Genomic DNA, 15,827 nt, shown 5'->3' on the forward strand with positions numbered 1-15,827 from the left:
TTTATGTTATTTTCAGGACAAGGGAACCTAGAAAGTATTCTTTAGGAAATTCCTGCAACAAACTTTTTATAGCTAACTTTTATTGTCCTGCTCATATTTGTAAATATGGGTATACGCTTGCAGGCATCAGGGAGTACTTGTTCTCCTAAGCTCTATTAGTCACTTTCAGAAACGGTTTCCTTCAAAAATCATACTATATTGTAATATTTTTATCTGGTTTATTAAGATTATTAAGATTGTTATTATGGTTGTTTTTCTTCTGGGGTTATTAAAATAAATAGGTAACCCTATCAGGCAGTGGTGACTTTTTGTTCCTGCTATTTGGTTACTTCCAAAGACTCTGTAGATGTTGGTCAGTTTTTAAAGAAGTGATGAAAATAATGTGCATAGTCCTGTTAGTCTTTATTCAGAACTGTCTGTTTCTCTTGGAACTGAAAGCTTCAACCTGAAAACTAAGCGACTATGGAAACCAGCATGAGATGCCTGCATGTGCCCTTTGTAGGTAGTCTACAAGTGCTCTGAAAATAGTCTGCTGCGTATCTGAGTTCTGCGTCCTTCTCCATGACCCTGGAGAAATGGGGAGCTTATTCACCCCTAAAGTAACAGGAAGAAGTTCTCCATAATCTTACGAATCTCAGCTTAGTTTTGGATCATATCTGGTTTCAAACTTGCAGGTGACTGAAGTTAGCCCCTGAGATCTATTGTCAAGTCAACAGGTCTCCAGGTAGGTGTTAGACTTGCCCAGCTGGATTTAATTTGCAGGTTCTTAGGATATATGAAGGCTTGCCTATATGTGTCTTGTGTACTCTTCTTAGAGATATCTGACCTGATTTAAATTCCTCTAAAATTGCAGTGGACTCAAATCCATGGCTTGCTTAGTGTTTTGCACAACTTGAAAAATCTAGATGCAAGAGTACTTTCATTGGTGCGGGGGAGATTTTCTTTCTTCCTGAAATTTTCACTGGTCATACAGAAAATACAGCCTAATACTGTCTTCTTTTTGCGTTGTGATATTCTGCCAAGTGTTACGGCTTTCCACAGCCGGTGTCAGTGGGAACTTGTTCGTGTAACAAGTCTAGAGTATGCAGAAGACACCTGCTGTGATGCACAGAACTTACTTTGTAGTATATTAAGTGACCAGATTAGTTTTACAAGAAGGATGTATGGTTTGTGTCATATTTAACAGTTGGTGTCTATAATTATTGTAGGTAACACGCAATGTGATGACTGCAGTGTTGAGCTTGCCACCGGGGGACATTTACAACCTTTCGGTGACTGCTTGTACTGAAAGAGGCAGTAATACTTCCCTGCCCCAGCTTGTGAAATTGGGTAAGAAATGCTTATTTGTAAATTATAAACTCACTCTTTTTCTCATTTGACTGTAAATGTAACTCTGTTAGCAGATTCAGCATCTTCCTTATTTCAGTCATGTACCTGTGACTGCATTTCTTTTGCAAAGCTGTAACTTTCACCTCACCTTGCTGTGAAGATTGTCTCATTCCTGTATGTGAAGCTACTCTCCTGAAATAGTATTACTCAAGAGGAGCAAGAGTGGCAGAATTTGACTGTAAGTGGAAGTAGGAGAGTGGAAATCGCTTAATGCCTCGCTGGGAGAACAACTCTGCTTCATAGTTGCTTCCCTAAGGTCTTGAACAGACGGGTTTTGGGAACTGCGACTCAGGCTTTATAGATGAACCCTTCAATACAAAGCAGAATCTTCCCTGTTTCTGACAAGCCTATGTCTGGGTCTGCACTCTGCTACCTGGTCTGCTTTCCTGTCTCCCCTCCTCTCTCCCTGGACATATCCATAGTCTTCCAACATGAAAAATGTATCTTTAAATACAAATCTGTTTTTTTTTTTTTTTAAAGAGTACTGTCACTATCAGATTCATGGCTGTGGAACCCAGCATCATTCTAAGAGAAATATGTGTAATCTACTCAAAGAAACAAGACTTAAGAACTTCATCCTTTATGTAGGACTTTAAAATATAACTTTATGCCTAACATCTTCCTTTACCTATGAGGAAGGCTGGACACTACACCATTATACCTTAAAAGATTTTACTTTGCTTTTGCACGTACATAGAATTGTTGAGCCATAGGTACCTAAAACTGTGAAATTTTGAAGCGTGCCTAACTGCTTTTACAGGCATTAACTCCACTGTGAAGGTGGGTAAGGAAGAGTTAGTAAATTTGAACTGGATTATCTTCTCTACACGCATAATAAACTTTTCCTGAGTGACAGTGAAAAAGTGAATTTAAAGGGCTCTGTAACTTCTAATCGAATTAGAGGTCTTGAAGCAATCATTGTCTATTCATCTTTCTCAGTAGCTCTTACTCAGATCTCTTAAAGAGTGCTGGAGCAAGCAGTACAACCATAAGAATCTGAAGTTCTTCCAGGTCTTTTCACCAAAGGGAATACTTGAAAGATGTAGACAAATTCCATGGATTTTCTTCTTCCCTGTGTAAGTCCTATCCACTGTTTTCCCCATGCCTTTTGTCTGTGCACAGTGTTACAGGCGCGTAACTCTTCATTCCCCGGACTGGGTGGGTGGATGTGTGAGGGTGAGTATATCCCCCCACTACCATTGTCCAAATATTGTAGGGGAGTATTTCAAAATATCAGCTAGCTTTATCTTTCAGACAGGTTCACAAGTGCCATGTACTATTCGAGTTGTACACCCTGCAGCCTAGTTGTATCTTCCTCTTCTTTGCTTATGGACAGGCAGGCTCTTATCGAACTGGTATAGTTATTTTGCTCTTGCTCTTTCATTGACAACAAAGAGAAGGTGGAATGAATTCTTTTTCAATAAATCACTTCTCGACTTCTGGGTGTGGGTTTTTGTTGGGTTGGTTTTGGTTTTGTTTATTTTTCTTTATGCTGTTTGCACTTTGAATAGACAATAGTAAGGATATTTTACCAGAGGTTTTCCTTCTCTCTGTTTCTCAGGGAGCAATGGGAGTTGTAATTAGCAGTAGTGGGAACTGACTCTAAGTGATAGACGACTCAGCACTTGGCAGTCACTTAAGCACTCTTGCCAAATGTTCTTCCCTCCATGATGTTTGCTTCATCCTGGCAACTTTCCACTTGCAGAAAAATCAAGCCATTTGCTGGAGGCAAAAGGAGGATTTGCTTGGGATGATGCCCAAATGCAAAACTCATATTTTAATTGAGGCCATTTTTTACCTGGAGTGAGGGATGGAATGTGTTTCTGAATCCAAGAGCAGATATATGGGTGTAATTAAGAGAGAGGGACGCTTTCCTATGTAGTTCTAGGACAACATGTACACTGCAATCCCCGTGACACAGAAGAAGCCACGTGAATGTGCCTCAGTCCCTACCCAACTCTCTCCCTAATGCCAATATAATCTTGGCAACCTCCAACCCTAGAACACTGATCTGATTGTCTGAGGATCAGATACGTCTCCAAAATGTCTATAACCACTTGAGCAAGTGCTTTGTGCCAAGTTTTTTGTGGCAGATCTTACACATCACGTCCAGGCTCCTGTGACAGCATCTCACTGCATGAGAATAACAAATTATTTGTGAAGGGGAAAAAATAAGAGAAAATGTTGTTGTACATAGCACATTGTATGTAGTGTGTCAGGATCCTGGAATCAGGTCATTGTTGGAGAATGACAGCTTTCATTAAACATCCATAGATGAGGAAATCTGAACACTGTGGAGAACAGCTCGGAAATGTACAACCCAAACTTTGCACTCTCTGAAGGCAAACCAAAGGAGCCCAGGATGCCTGAGGCGTTGAAAGGTAGGGATTGCCAGTACCTGTCGTGTGAAGTCATCAGGATGAAAATCAGCATCAAGCCTTGGTCATTAAATAATCTTGGGAAAAAAAGCGTATCTCGCCTTAACACATTGCCTAGGCTGTTTGCTCCTCCCTCTGCTCCTCAAGGTTTCCCCCCCCCCCCCCCCCCGTTCTCCTGTGCTTTCTGTACTCCAGGTTGGTCCAGGTGAGGTTGCAGAGGAGGGTGGCCTCCACTGGAGGTCAGAGCCCAGCCACGGGGGTCCACGGGTGCCGAGGTGGCCCTGGAGGCGGCAGCTGCTGCCACCCCACGTGGGGCCAGGGGCGCTGGGTGCAGACCCCCAGCCGTGTTTCACAGTATCTCTGATGCCATCACTCCCAGGAGACCCTCCATACCCCTCCTGTCACGGGGCTGTCTCCTCCTTGCCAGACCCTTGTGTATGTTTGCCCATTGTCCGTTCATCTGGCACAACGGCAACGAAAATCAAAGCAATAAATTGAAGACCCCCGAGATGTGGACTTCTGCATTCAGTGAGGAGAGAAAATTCCTGCAGCTAACTGAAACGAGCGCAGATCCAATGGCCCTTAAATGTTAGCCTGGAAAAAAAAAAAGACTGCAAGTTTTTTTTTAAACTGCTAATTGACTAAATATTTCCTCTGCTACAATTAAATGAACCTAGATGGCCTTCGCTTGTGGGAAGCTGCTTCTTTATCATCTCCTGGGGTAGGCCTTGTGAAGAAAAGCTTTCTCAGGCCAAATGTGTTGCTTACAGGTGGACAGTCATCTTCTCCCGAAAGAATTTCTGCTAACATCATTCTATTAATAGAATACGCTGATCATTCTCAAAAAAGGGCTTTGCTGAAAAGGGAAGTGAAGTAATTATCCAACTGTCCAAATAGAGAACAGTTTAAATAGAGAAGAAAAACCAAGACACTTCATCATCTTCCCGTTTTACAGTGGTAGTTTATCATCATGAGAGGTAGGGCTTTACATTGACAGGCTTTATCTGAAGGAAATGAAAGATAGAAGGACATCAGGCATTGCTTTTATTTTTGTCCAAGGCTGCTGCTTCTCAGTTGTCTGGAAACTTAAAGATAAGCTTAATAAAAGCAGATTTTCTCTTAACCAGAACCAGCCCCTCCAAAATCACTGTTTGCTGTCAACAAGACTCAGACCTCCGTGACTCTGCTGTGGGTGGAAGAAGGAGTGGCTGATTTCTTTGAAGTCTACTGCCAGCAGGCTGGATCTGGTCAGGAAACAAAAGTCCAGGTATGTAAGCTTCTCTTCTTTGGTTTCTGCTCTTCATCTCTAAAACTGAGACTGGTCCTTGCATCCTTCTGGTTTGGTGTCTGCTGCTTAGCATTTGTGTGTAAGGCCTAATGACATTTTATGCTCAGTACACAGGTTAGGTCATTAAACCAAATGTGGTAAGGTGGTTCAGAATTAAACCTTTAAAAGCTAAATGACTAAAGCATTTCAAATACTAAAATATTTAATTATTTTGCAATATTACAATTGGCTTCTGTCTTATTGACAAAATTATAACTAGTTGGGCAGAAGCTATGTATATTCAACAGAGTGTCAGTCTTTGGCTACTCATGAAAATGGCTCTAATATACCGTGTAAAACCTAAAAGGCCACAAAACTAAAGGAATGTCAATGGGCAGGAAGGGAAAAATGGTCAGGAAACTTGATAAGTAATGGGAAAAATAGGCATACTTAGGTGCCATGAGATCTTTTATGCTGCATTTAATTATTTCTGGCTTACTTTATTCCTGGCTTTGAGAACTGTTAACTGAAGTTCAGGACCGTCACTGCTGTTCAAAGTGTAACTTTATGCTGCAAATGCAGCTGCTCCTCATGCATTTTGTCTCTTAGGGTATTTCCTTCAAGCCTCACCTTCTCAGCCTCACAAATGAACCTCCTTTCCTCTCTGTCCAGTTAGGTACCTGTGCTCAGCGTGCACCTGAATATCTGAGTGTTTAGATTGGTAACGTCATTCAGTGAAGAACAGAGCAGTAGTAGTTTTAATTCCTTGACATTCAATGCCATGCAACTTATGAGGCTTTCTTTGAGGTTTAGCTGATGGTAATGGTGATGGTAGTGGTGAATCACTGTGACTACATGCCATGAAACAACATTCTGTCATGTGTACTGTCACACACAATGTGGAATCATTCAGAAAACAGTAAAAAATTAACCACTCACAAAAGAGACATACACACTCTTTAATCCTATGGAAGACCAGTCTGAATTATTTAATATTCTTTTTAAATCAAGAAAGGCACTGACTAAGGGGAAAAAAAAAATGTTTAAATGCACTTTAATCTTTTAGATAGTTTGGATTCCACTTCTAGATTTCCTGCTTTTTCACAGTGAATAGCTAAAGATCGTGAAGTCATTATCCACTTAGCAGAGATTCAAAATAATGATGTGATCAGGCAAGGGAGGTACCACAGGATTTGCAGCTTTAGTGCATAGCAGATCTGTTCTAAGAACATCAGGAAAAGACTGCTCCATTTGGCAGGAGCTTCAGTGGGTGTCTCGTTTGTTGACATGAACATCTGGCACTGGGAAATGCACAGAGATTGTCATTAGATTCACTTGTCATTAGATTCTCTCTCTTCTGTCTCTGTGAAAAAAGGGGAAGGGCTCCTTTTTGAACTGTAAAAAGGGATGCTTTCCCATTAGACTGGTGAAAATTCGTTGTTTGTGATTTTCCGTGCTAATTACATGAACATTTTAGTCCCTTTCCTCTATTTTCAAATCAGCAAAATGAACAGCAACAGCTTTCCGGGTTTGAACATCTTGGGTTTTGTTTGACTGATTTAAATTTCCCAGAGGGGAAAATGGAAAACATCCAACCAAGTCCAATTGCCAAACTGTGGCCCCTCCTTCTAGCTCAGGGAATAAAAGTCTCCTCCCTCACACTCATGTACATGTGATTTCATCTGCGTAACATAGCTCAGAATTGCACTGCAACAGGAACCCTTGCTTGCCTAGGAGCCCATGACTGACAACAGGCCACTGCAAAAATCCAGTGCTCGGGACTTGTTGCAGCATCTCGCACTCCCCATCTGGATTGAGTTCATTCATGAAACCTCTCCTTGTTCCCTTTCTAAACCACTGGCTCCGTATCCCTATTTTCGCATCTACAACCCACTCTTGGTTCTGCTGGAGAGTACAGAAAAGCCTCTGAGAACCTTAAGGAGATCTATCCTTAAGTCAATGCATGTGTTCTATTTGTTTTCTTCTGCTGTACCAGCATTTAAAAAACACAAGTGTTTACCAGGGACATAGTAATTAAAACATTGTATAAATATGTTACGTAAAGAGTTTCTACTAGCTAGAAAAACTGAGGTGTGGGATGTCTGATCGTAGTTATTACCCAAAGGCTTTGCTCGAGCTTTGTGTTTCACCTTGGCCACTCAAACGACTCACAGCTCTTCGCATCCAGAGGAACTGCCTCAGAGGCAGAGATGACACATATTCATACGAGGGTGCAGAGACTGTGGCTGCCTTGGCTGCGCTTTGAATAAAAATAACTCTGTTTTCCTCCTACCTGTATGGCTTAGTAAGCAGAGCTCACGAGCTCTGCCCATCTCTGGGGATGTCCCAGAGGTTGCAGCGCGTTCCTCCCCCAAGCGTGTGCCTGACCAAGCCCCTGCGAGGCACCCTCCTGCCCTCCCCAAGGGACCCTGGGGCTCCCTGGGGGGCTCTGGGCTGTTCCTGCTGCTGTTTTCACCCCTGTTCCTCTCCCCTCTTCTGCCAGACTGCCTATTTTCAAGGGCAGGCCCTGGCTGCCTTCCCTGGGTTTCGCAGTGCTGGTTTCCTTCACCAGATCTGCCTTTACCTGGTCAAAACGTATATATGGGCGGAGGGGGGAGCACTGATTTGTGCTCTTGCATTTACAGGAGAGACAGGCTTTTGTGTGTTTTTCCCCATCTCTGCAGGAACCTGTCACTGTCTCTTCACACGTAGTGACCATTTCCAGCCTAACGCCTGCCACTTCCTACAACTGCAGCGTGACCACCTTCAGCCACAACAGCCCCAGCATCCCCACTTTCATTGCGGTTTCCACCATGGGTAAGCAGCACTTCCCTGCTTTGTTCTTCCTCCTCCAGTTACAACATCTGGTTCTCCTTGCTTTCTAAAGCTGCTCTCAGTAATGCTGGCCCCAGGGGATGTTTGTATCATGGAAAGGCTGCCAGATGTGGATGGGATGGGGAAGCAGCTTTAAAAAGTCCATAGTAAAATCCCTGCTGGGGGACTGACTTGGAAAAATATAAACTAGAGGCTCATTCTCTACTGGGTTTTAGAGATCAGGGACCTAGTTTGTGGTGTCAAGGCTGAACATCCAGGTACTGCTTGATGACATTTATGGAGAAAAAATGTCTTCTCAGCCAAGCCCAAACAAGAGGTAAATCACATTTATAAGCTGCTAAGGCAAAAAATCATTTTCTGCTTTCAGTAAAGAAGTGGAGATAGGGTGAAAGAGAAGGAGAAGGGCCACTGCAGGATCTTGAGCAGTCACACCCTAAAGGGGTAGCTCCTGATGGAGGCTCCCCGGGCCTGTTGCGGGCCTGGCTCTATGCTGACTCTGAAGAAAGAATATCAGTGTTGAACTGCCCAGAACACTGGACTTTTCTTTAAAATCTCCCCTTCAGAATGATCAGTGTCATTTCTGCTTAGTTAGGGAGTTTTGTAGCTTTAGTCACTAGTTCTGTTCATCATACACCACTCCATGCTGGAGTTCAGTGTCTGATACTTAGCTTAAAAATCTCCATGATTTTTAATCTAAAAAATGCTTCTTTAGACAACTGTGGATGTAAAGTTATTCTGAGCAAGCAAAGTAGAGAGGGTTTCTTACATAGTAAGTAGAACAGGGTATCTTGTCTCGTAGTAGTCAATAAGCATGTAATGTGGACTAAAATCAATCAGGGTTTTGTTATCGAGGGTTGATTCCAGCTCTTGTTTAAAACAGAATATTTTTTTTTTATTTATTTGCCAAAGTAATCCAATCAATTTCAGCCCAGTATATTACAGAGACTCAGCCTGTTGTTTTGCTTTTGGGTCAGAAAAGGTATTGATTGCTGTTGAAGAACAACTTCAGAGTTGAAATGTGCTTTGGAGACACAGATGATGATGAATATCTGTATTTCATATTTCCTTCACCCTTTTCTCTTGCGTTACGAATGTCAGTTACAAAGATAAAAAAAAAAAAAAGAAAAAAAAAAGAGAACATGACAAAGTTTAACAAAATGCCAAAGTGAAGTCATTTCCCCACAGAAATCCTGTAAGAGCAATAACTAGTCAAAACCTCCCTTTATCCCTAGTGGTAGATTTTTCTCTCTGTAACACTCCAAGATGAATGAGATCAGTTCAGAAAAATAACACTGTCAACATTCAGGGAAAGAAAAAACCCCAAACTGTCAGCGCTTCTGAATTGAATAACCAAGAGTCCTTGTTTGTATGTACAGTCGCTGAGATGAATCCCAACGTAGTGGTAATCTCTGTGTTAGCCATCCTAAGTATCCTTCTGATTGGACTGCTGCTGGTGACTCTTGTTGTACTCAGGAGGAAACATCTACAAATGGCCAGGTAAGTCCAAATCTATGCTCATTCCAAAAATTTCAGACAACAATAAACACATTGTGACAGTAGTTGCAATTGAGGATGCTTGTGTGCATGGGTGCTGCTTGAGATGCTTGTGAACACGATACCTTCAAAATAACTGTCTTGCTGCTGTTTAGGAGTAGCATGTCTTCTCCCTCTATCTACTTTCATTCTTGGCCTGAGTTATAAGCCTCAACCTTTGTCTCATTTTGAGCTTTGCAAGATTGGGTCTATAAGAAGTGCAGTCACTTATTATGAAAGGGTTGTGTCAGGAACCTAAAGGATAACTAGGATCTGAGGCAACTGGGCACGAGCAGAACATCAAGATGCTTTGCAAGTCTTTCATACTGTTTGGAACAGGAGATTTACCATATCAACAGATAAGATGGTTTGTCCATCAGGTCCAGGATGCTGCATTTCAGAGGCCTGGCAGCCAAACCCCTAGGACGAGGAAGGATGTGCCCAGGGCCCTGAGAGTCTCTCTCTAGAGCATTTGCCAGTCTGCCTCCAAATCCTGGTCTTCCAGTTGCCCAAATTCTGCATTCATATGGGCTTCCTTCCTATGGGAACTGCAGCATCAGAAAGAGCATATGGGCTCACCTAGACCTTGTCTTTCTATGCAGTCAGGATGCAGCCAAATATACACTAAGACCCACAAATCCAGAGGGGATCTCAGGTCCTGCTGTTCACCTATAACATTAATAATCCCAATTTGATGTGTCATACAGATGAAGGGAAAAAACTATCTTGTAGGCGTAAACCTTTTTTTTACAAAACCTGTGGTTCCTTCAGCTACCTGCACCAATCATTTGTACCTGAATACTGAAATTCAGTTTCCTTTTCCTGCTGGTCTTATCTGTAACAGTTCACTTTAATGTGGGTTACGTTATGGCCTGAGGAAACTGTGGAAGTTTCTCCACACCCTTGATATGTGGTTCACCTCCTGGTTTTGGAAGTGTCCTGGAGTCTTCATCCTTTTATAATCTATGTAATGCATTTTACATTAATTTACTGGACTGCATCAAGAAAGGAAATGATTTCATGTAAAAAAAACTTATGTGAAGAATCTTGCACTTGGCTACCTAGCAGACACTGCATTTCATGTGTCATGTCTTGGCTATGTATTCCATGCAATGGATGACCACATCACACGTATTTTGCAGGCTATCTTTCAGGGAACATTATGTGGTCAGTTTATCATTTGTAGCTGAAAATAATGGACTTGTGATAAATTCCCTGGGATGTTATTCAGGAAATTCAGGTTTTTTCCACAATTATTTTGTGAACTCAAAATTACCATGATCCTGTCAAATGGAGACAATTATACATCTCCTTAGAGTTGGGACTCTATTTAGTATAGACAGGTAAATATTTAGCATGTGTACTGAGGCCAGCAACTAGTGCTAGTGCCAGACTACAGAAAACCCAAATCTGCACAGAAGATGAGGTCTGTTGGAGATCTTTATTAGCAACTTCTCCCATGTTTCACTCTTTTTAAGCATTATTAGGAAACTCAATCTCAGGTGAACATGAAATGTTGAACATTTATTGGTTTTGGATGACTACGTTAAGGGATTTCAGTTATGTTTATCACAGATTCTCTCAGAACTAGTCACAGCTGTGAGTGTTCAGCACTTCTCCACAACCCTGAGAGTTCTTTGTTAAGTTGATGTCATTGCAAGCGTTGTGAATCCAAAAATGGTAACTTTGTACCCAATGTTCTTCCTGAAACAGGGAGTGTGGGGCTGGAACCTTTGTCAATTTTGCATCTTTAGAGAGAGATGGAAAGCTTCCCTATAATTGGTGAGTGTTTGAAGCAAAGCTTTTAATTATGTTTTTCCCCATCTCTGCTTTTTGGCAAATATGATCCTTAATCTTGAGTGCTTGTTTTTTATGTCATCACTGTCCCTCTTCAAGATAAAACTACTCTACCTGTTAGTTTGGTATTTTATTTCTTGAGTGATGACTCAAGACTATGTATTCTGTTACCTGCTATTTTTAGTAGGAAATGATGTTTATACATGCCAACCAAGTTGCATAGATGTGTTTTGGGAGGATATTTTTTTTCCTTTCTCTTACAGACATATTTTCTAAAATAACACAAGTGTAGAAACTTGATCTATAAATCCATTAGCACTGCCACAGAGATATATTTACATCCAGGAGTAAGCTTGCCTGTAGATGACCAATTAGCAACTGTCTTCATGCAGTGCCATTAATTAAATTTTCCTTGCAGTGCAGAACAAGGACAAGCCAACTCAAATATTTACTGTAACTTAACGTTCAGTGCTGTTGAAAAGACTCATACCCCCCATATTCTTGCTGGTCTAGAAAACCACCTACAAGAGTTGCAGGCACTGACTATGGACTCCAAACTGTCACTGACACCATCAGCCAAAGAGAAGTATTTGAACAAAGAAAGTCTGTAGGATTAGCTTTTATAGAAGCAAAAGGGCTCTGAGAGCTACCTGACTGGCGCCAGTGTGGTCATTTCCATTCCTATTTTGATAATCAGATGGGTGCTAATGACTGATCCAAGGTTTCCTGTTTTGTTATTAGCAATTTCTTCAAAAACCTCTTATCTTTCAAGGCAAGTCCGAACACAGATATTTAAAGCATGCTGTCAGCCCCATTCCCGTACATAGGAAGAAGAAAATATGTGCTTTGGTTTTACGCCCATGGTCAGCTTTGTTGACAGCCAGGGAGTTGGAAAGAGGAGTTGGTGCATGGGGAACTGCTTCCATGATCTCATAGGACACAGCCTGCCAGCAAGGACAGGATTAAATGGATTGACACTGCACCACAACAAGCCTTTTGCTAATAAGCGTGCAAACTGAACTAACAAGCCCAGCAAATCTTGTCAATACCTCACTGTGCTGCTAATTAACTGGATATTAAACAAGCTTCACTTGCTTGGTTTAGCTTTAATAGCAGCCAGCTGTATGCAGTACAAACTAATCTCTCTTTTAGCTTCTCTTGCTTGGACTATATTAATGGTAAAGAAGGCAGAAGATCAAACACTCATGGTAATTAAATATCCAAGCTTGAATCAAATGATTACACTAGCGACAGATGTTATTAAAACCATAAAAGGCTTTTTTTATGGAAAGGGGAGTTAATTAATAGGTTTGGATGTGAAAGTGAACATTCTTGTTGCTTGATTTAGTCTATGTGTATGTGTGTGTGTGTGTGTGTATATAAGCATATATGTATACACACATAAATTATGTCATAAAAATATAAATTGGGGAAAATATTCCTGCTTAATATCTCCACAAATTTTTGCTAACTGAAGGCAGTGTGCCCTAATCTTATGGTCCTGACTTTTCTGAGAGTTAGTAAAGATAATCTTGTTTTGTGTGCCTCTGTTGTCTGATGTCAAGACCAGATTCACTGTCCATCTAGGCAGCCAAATGGGAAATATGGCCCTAAAGGCAGGTAGAAGGATAAAGAAACCCATTTTGCTTGGGGTCATTCCAAGGATCTAGTAAGGGAGCTATGAACATATCCACCGATTCCTAAGGAAAGCTCAGCTCAGCAGAGTTTTCAGGATTTGAGCAATCTCTGAGTCACTTTCTTTTAATTAAATAGAATTGTTCAGTACACCTGAGCAGTAGGTGAAAGACTATATAATTCCAGGAAAACAATATGGTATTTTTGGGGCAATTACGTATTTTTCATGCATTGAATGAAATATGTTGAATGAAATATCAAATCACGCTAGCCTGTGATTTGATAAAGTGTGGAAATTTCTCATGGTGATCTGACAGTGAAAGAAGACCCAGGCTTGAATAATTCCTTCTGCCTCTGTAGGCAAGAGGAAGTAAAAATCTCACTTGGAGTTTCCCAAAGGAAAGAGGAGTATTCCAGCAACATCATCACTTCTCTCTCCTAAGCCTAATGAAAACGTCTCTGTGGCACCAGAGATCTGCTTATGGAAAACCAGATTGCATCCTCAGTCCAGTCCCATAGAAACCCTAACAACACATAAGCTCTAAGGCCCTGATGCTGCAACCAATATGGCATATGATTAACAAGAAAGGGCTCTCGCTTCTGGCTGACCCACTCAATCCCTGCCAACGCCTCGGGAAGGTGCCCTGTAGAAACTGTATTGCCCGTTTTCTTGTCGGCAGCAAAGCTCATTAAAGCATAACTTGGAGTTTTTACTGCGTGGGCAGAAGTTTTCCACCACTGGTTGGAAGATTAAGATTAGAGATGAGATGATTACATTTGACGTGATTTGCTCATCAGAGAAAACACGGTATCCGCTGACTTCATAAGAGCCAAGAGTACTGAAAAAGGAATTTTCATTTTGTGGTTCCTCTTTAGAACAGTTGTAGAAGGATGATATTGCTTTTAGGATAGCAGATTTTCTGATGGGGAAAAAACATGCTGAGGGTGTATTTGGCAAAAAAATCCTGCTCCTGGGGCAATTTTTGTTTTAAGTTTCATGAGTTTTTCACATTTGCAAAGTACCTGTAGCCCACTCCACCAGTAGGTAGAACAGGCCTGAGTGGGTTTCCTGGGTTAATGCATAGCAGAATCTGGTAAACAGGTTGCAAATACAGAAGTTTAGAATGATATTGTACTCAAATTTCCTTTAGCCCCAGTGAAACCTGCTGTGAAGAGTTAGTCATAGAAACTACAGTTAGAAAAAGTTCAAATAATGTTTTGCTGAAAACCTAGGAGAGAATTTAAAACACTTACAGGGTATTAAGAGATATGGGAATGATCTGAATTTATCTCTGATACAGATGCTCTGATAGCCACAGGATCACTTGCAGGAGCGAACATGGGAGATTATCATAGTTGTACATGGTAAAAACAAACTATGTCTGTCCTAAAATATCTCAAAACATCAGTAAATAGACTTAGCACCTCCTCTGTAATGGCCATAAACCTGTGGATAAAATTTTCAAACACATTTTACTCTCTGAAAATCTGCCAGTTTATCAATTAACATTGATTTAGAATCACACACCTGAATCAATACCATAAAACACATTTATTTTGATCATATAGAATTTTATGTTGGATAGCTGAAAATCCGGCATAAGGTGTCAGGTTGAGGAATAAAAATTCTATGGATGCTAATAATATTCTTATGAAGTAAGTAAGAGGAAGCCTTTATGGGTTTAGCCGATTTTTAAAATAGAATTTGCTGATCTCCTGATTTCTGTTTGTCTTACTAACTCTCCTCACTTTTTCATCTTTATGTATGTTATTTATTAATGCTCACAGGCGTAGAAGTGTATTTGCTTTCCTAACTCTGCTACCCTCATGCCTTTGGACTGATTATCTTTTGGCATTTTATATTAATCCTTGGTAAGTGATTTACTTGTTTTTCCATGTGCAATGTGTAAACAATGTTAATTTCTATTACATGAAAAATGTGTGATACCTTTGTTTTCAAATGGGTCAAAGCTTTTGAAGGTATAATTTTCTTGTACTAGAACATGGATTGGAGAGGATGTGGGTATCAAAGTATTTGCTACCCTGCTTCATCTAGTTTGTCTGTTTATGCTCCAACCTATTTTGGTATTAAAAAGCTAATCTTATGCTGGTTGTCATATCCATCTCATTGCTCTCTTTGCAATTTTTGCCACTTCATTATAAGTCCTGGCTTCTTCTGTCCCAGTTATTCATCTGTTCATTGCCTGGCATTGCCTCCTGCTGCTGCTGCTTTTCTATTACTAAAATTGCTTGATCGTGCCCCACCTGTTTGGTGTGTGATGTCAAATACCTTAGTTTTTAAAGGTGCAGTTATGTTCTCCTGACATCAGTAAAAGTTTTGCTTTTGGAAACAACAGTTCACTGAGGATCAATGCAAACTAGCAGTCCCAAAGTGTAAAAATTGGGTCACTGTGTGCACGTCTCTGTGTGTATGTGTGTATATTTCATAGCTGAATCTGTAAATAATTTATGAAGAATTAGTAAATGACTGATTAGGTCTTTCTGAAAATACTTAACCAACAAAGCCACAGGATCTGTTTAGAACCAGAACTGTTTTACAAACTGTTTATCAAATAATTATAATTGACTATGATCTAAAAATGCTTAATTTATATAAAAGAAACTTAAGTTCCTGATGGTCTTTGGTCCAAAGTATAGTGATTTACAAAAACTTGGTACCAAAGTTAAGATTTACTTATGAACAAACGTTTTCCCTGGTGTTGCTATACAGCACCAAAGCCCTGGCAGGCAGTCATCGACATCTTCAGCGCAGGGATTTCCGAGACTGGTTTTCCTTGGGTCACACTGGGTCTGTAGAAAATCCCATCTAAATTTTCGGTAAGGAGAGAAATGAGTGGTTTTATGTAACTAAAGAAAGGTCCATTTCTTCTCCAATGAAAGTAAAAGCATGCTCTGCACGTGCACCCAGCTGAAGAGCAGGTGGAATTCTTCCACATCTCTCCAAGGCTAATATTATATTGACTTGTAACTTG

The 15,827-nt window shown here is 40.7% G+C and overlaps 1 protein-coding gene across 1 annotated transcript in view; it reads left to right on the forward strand.

Annotated features, from left to right (window-relative positions):
* PTPRO (protein tyrosine phosphatase receptor type O) overlaps positions 1–15,827 on the forward strand; it is a 163,769-nt gene that overhangs the window by 125,104 nt on the left and 22,838 nt on the right. The window contains 6 exon segments of the mRNA XM_030040367.2: positions 1,209–1,329; positions 4,895–5,034; positions 7,719–7,851; positions 9,246–9,366; positions 11,116–11,184; positions 14,623–14,706. Of these exon segments, the coding sequence (XP_029896227.1) occupies positions 1,209–1,329; positions 4,895–5,034; positions 7,719–7,851; positions 9,246–9,366; positions 11,116–11,184; positions 14,623–14,706 (668 nt within the window).

This window comes from Aquila chrysaetos, chromosome 17 (genome assembly GCF_900496995.4).
Source record: "Aquila chrysaetos chrysaetos chromosome 17, bAquChr1.4, whole genome shotgun sequence".
Classification (NCBI taxonomy): Eukaryota; Metazoa; Chordata; class Aves; order Accipitriformes; family Accipitridae; genus Aquila; species Aquila chrysaetos.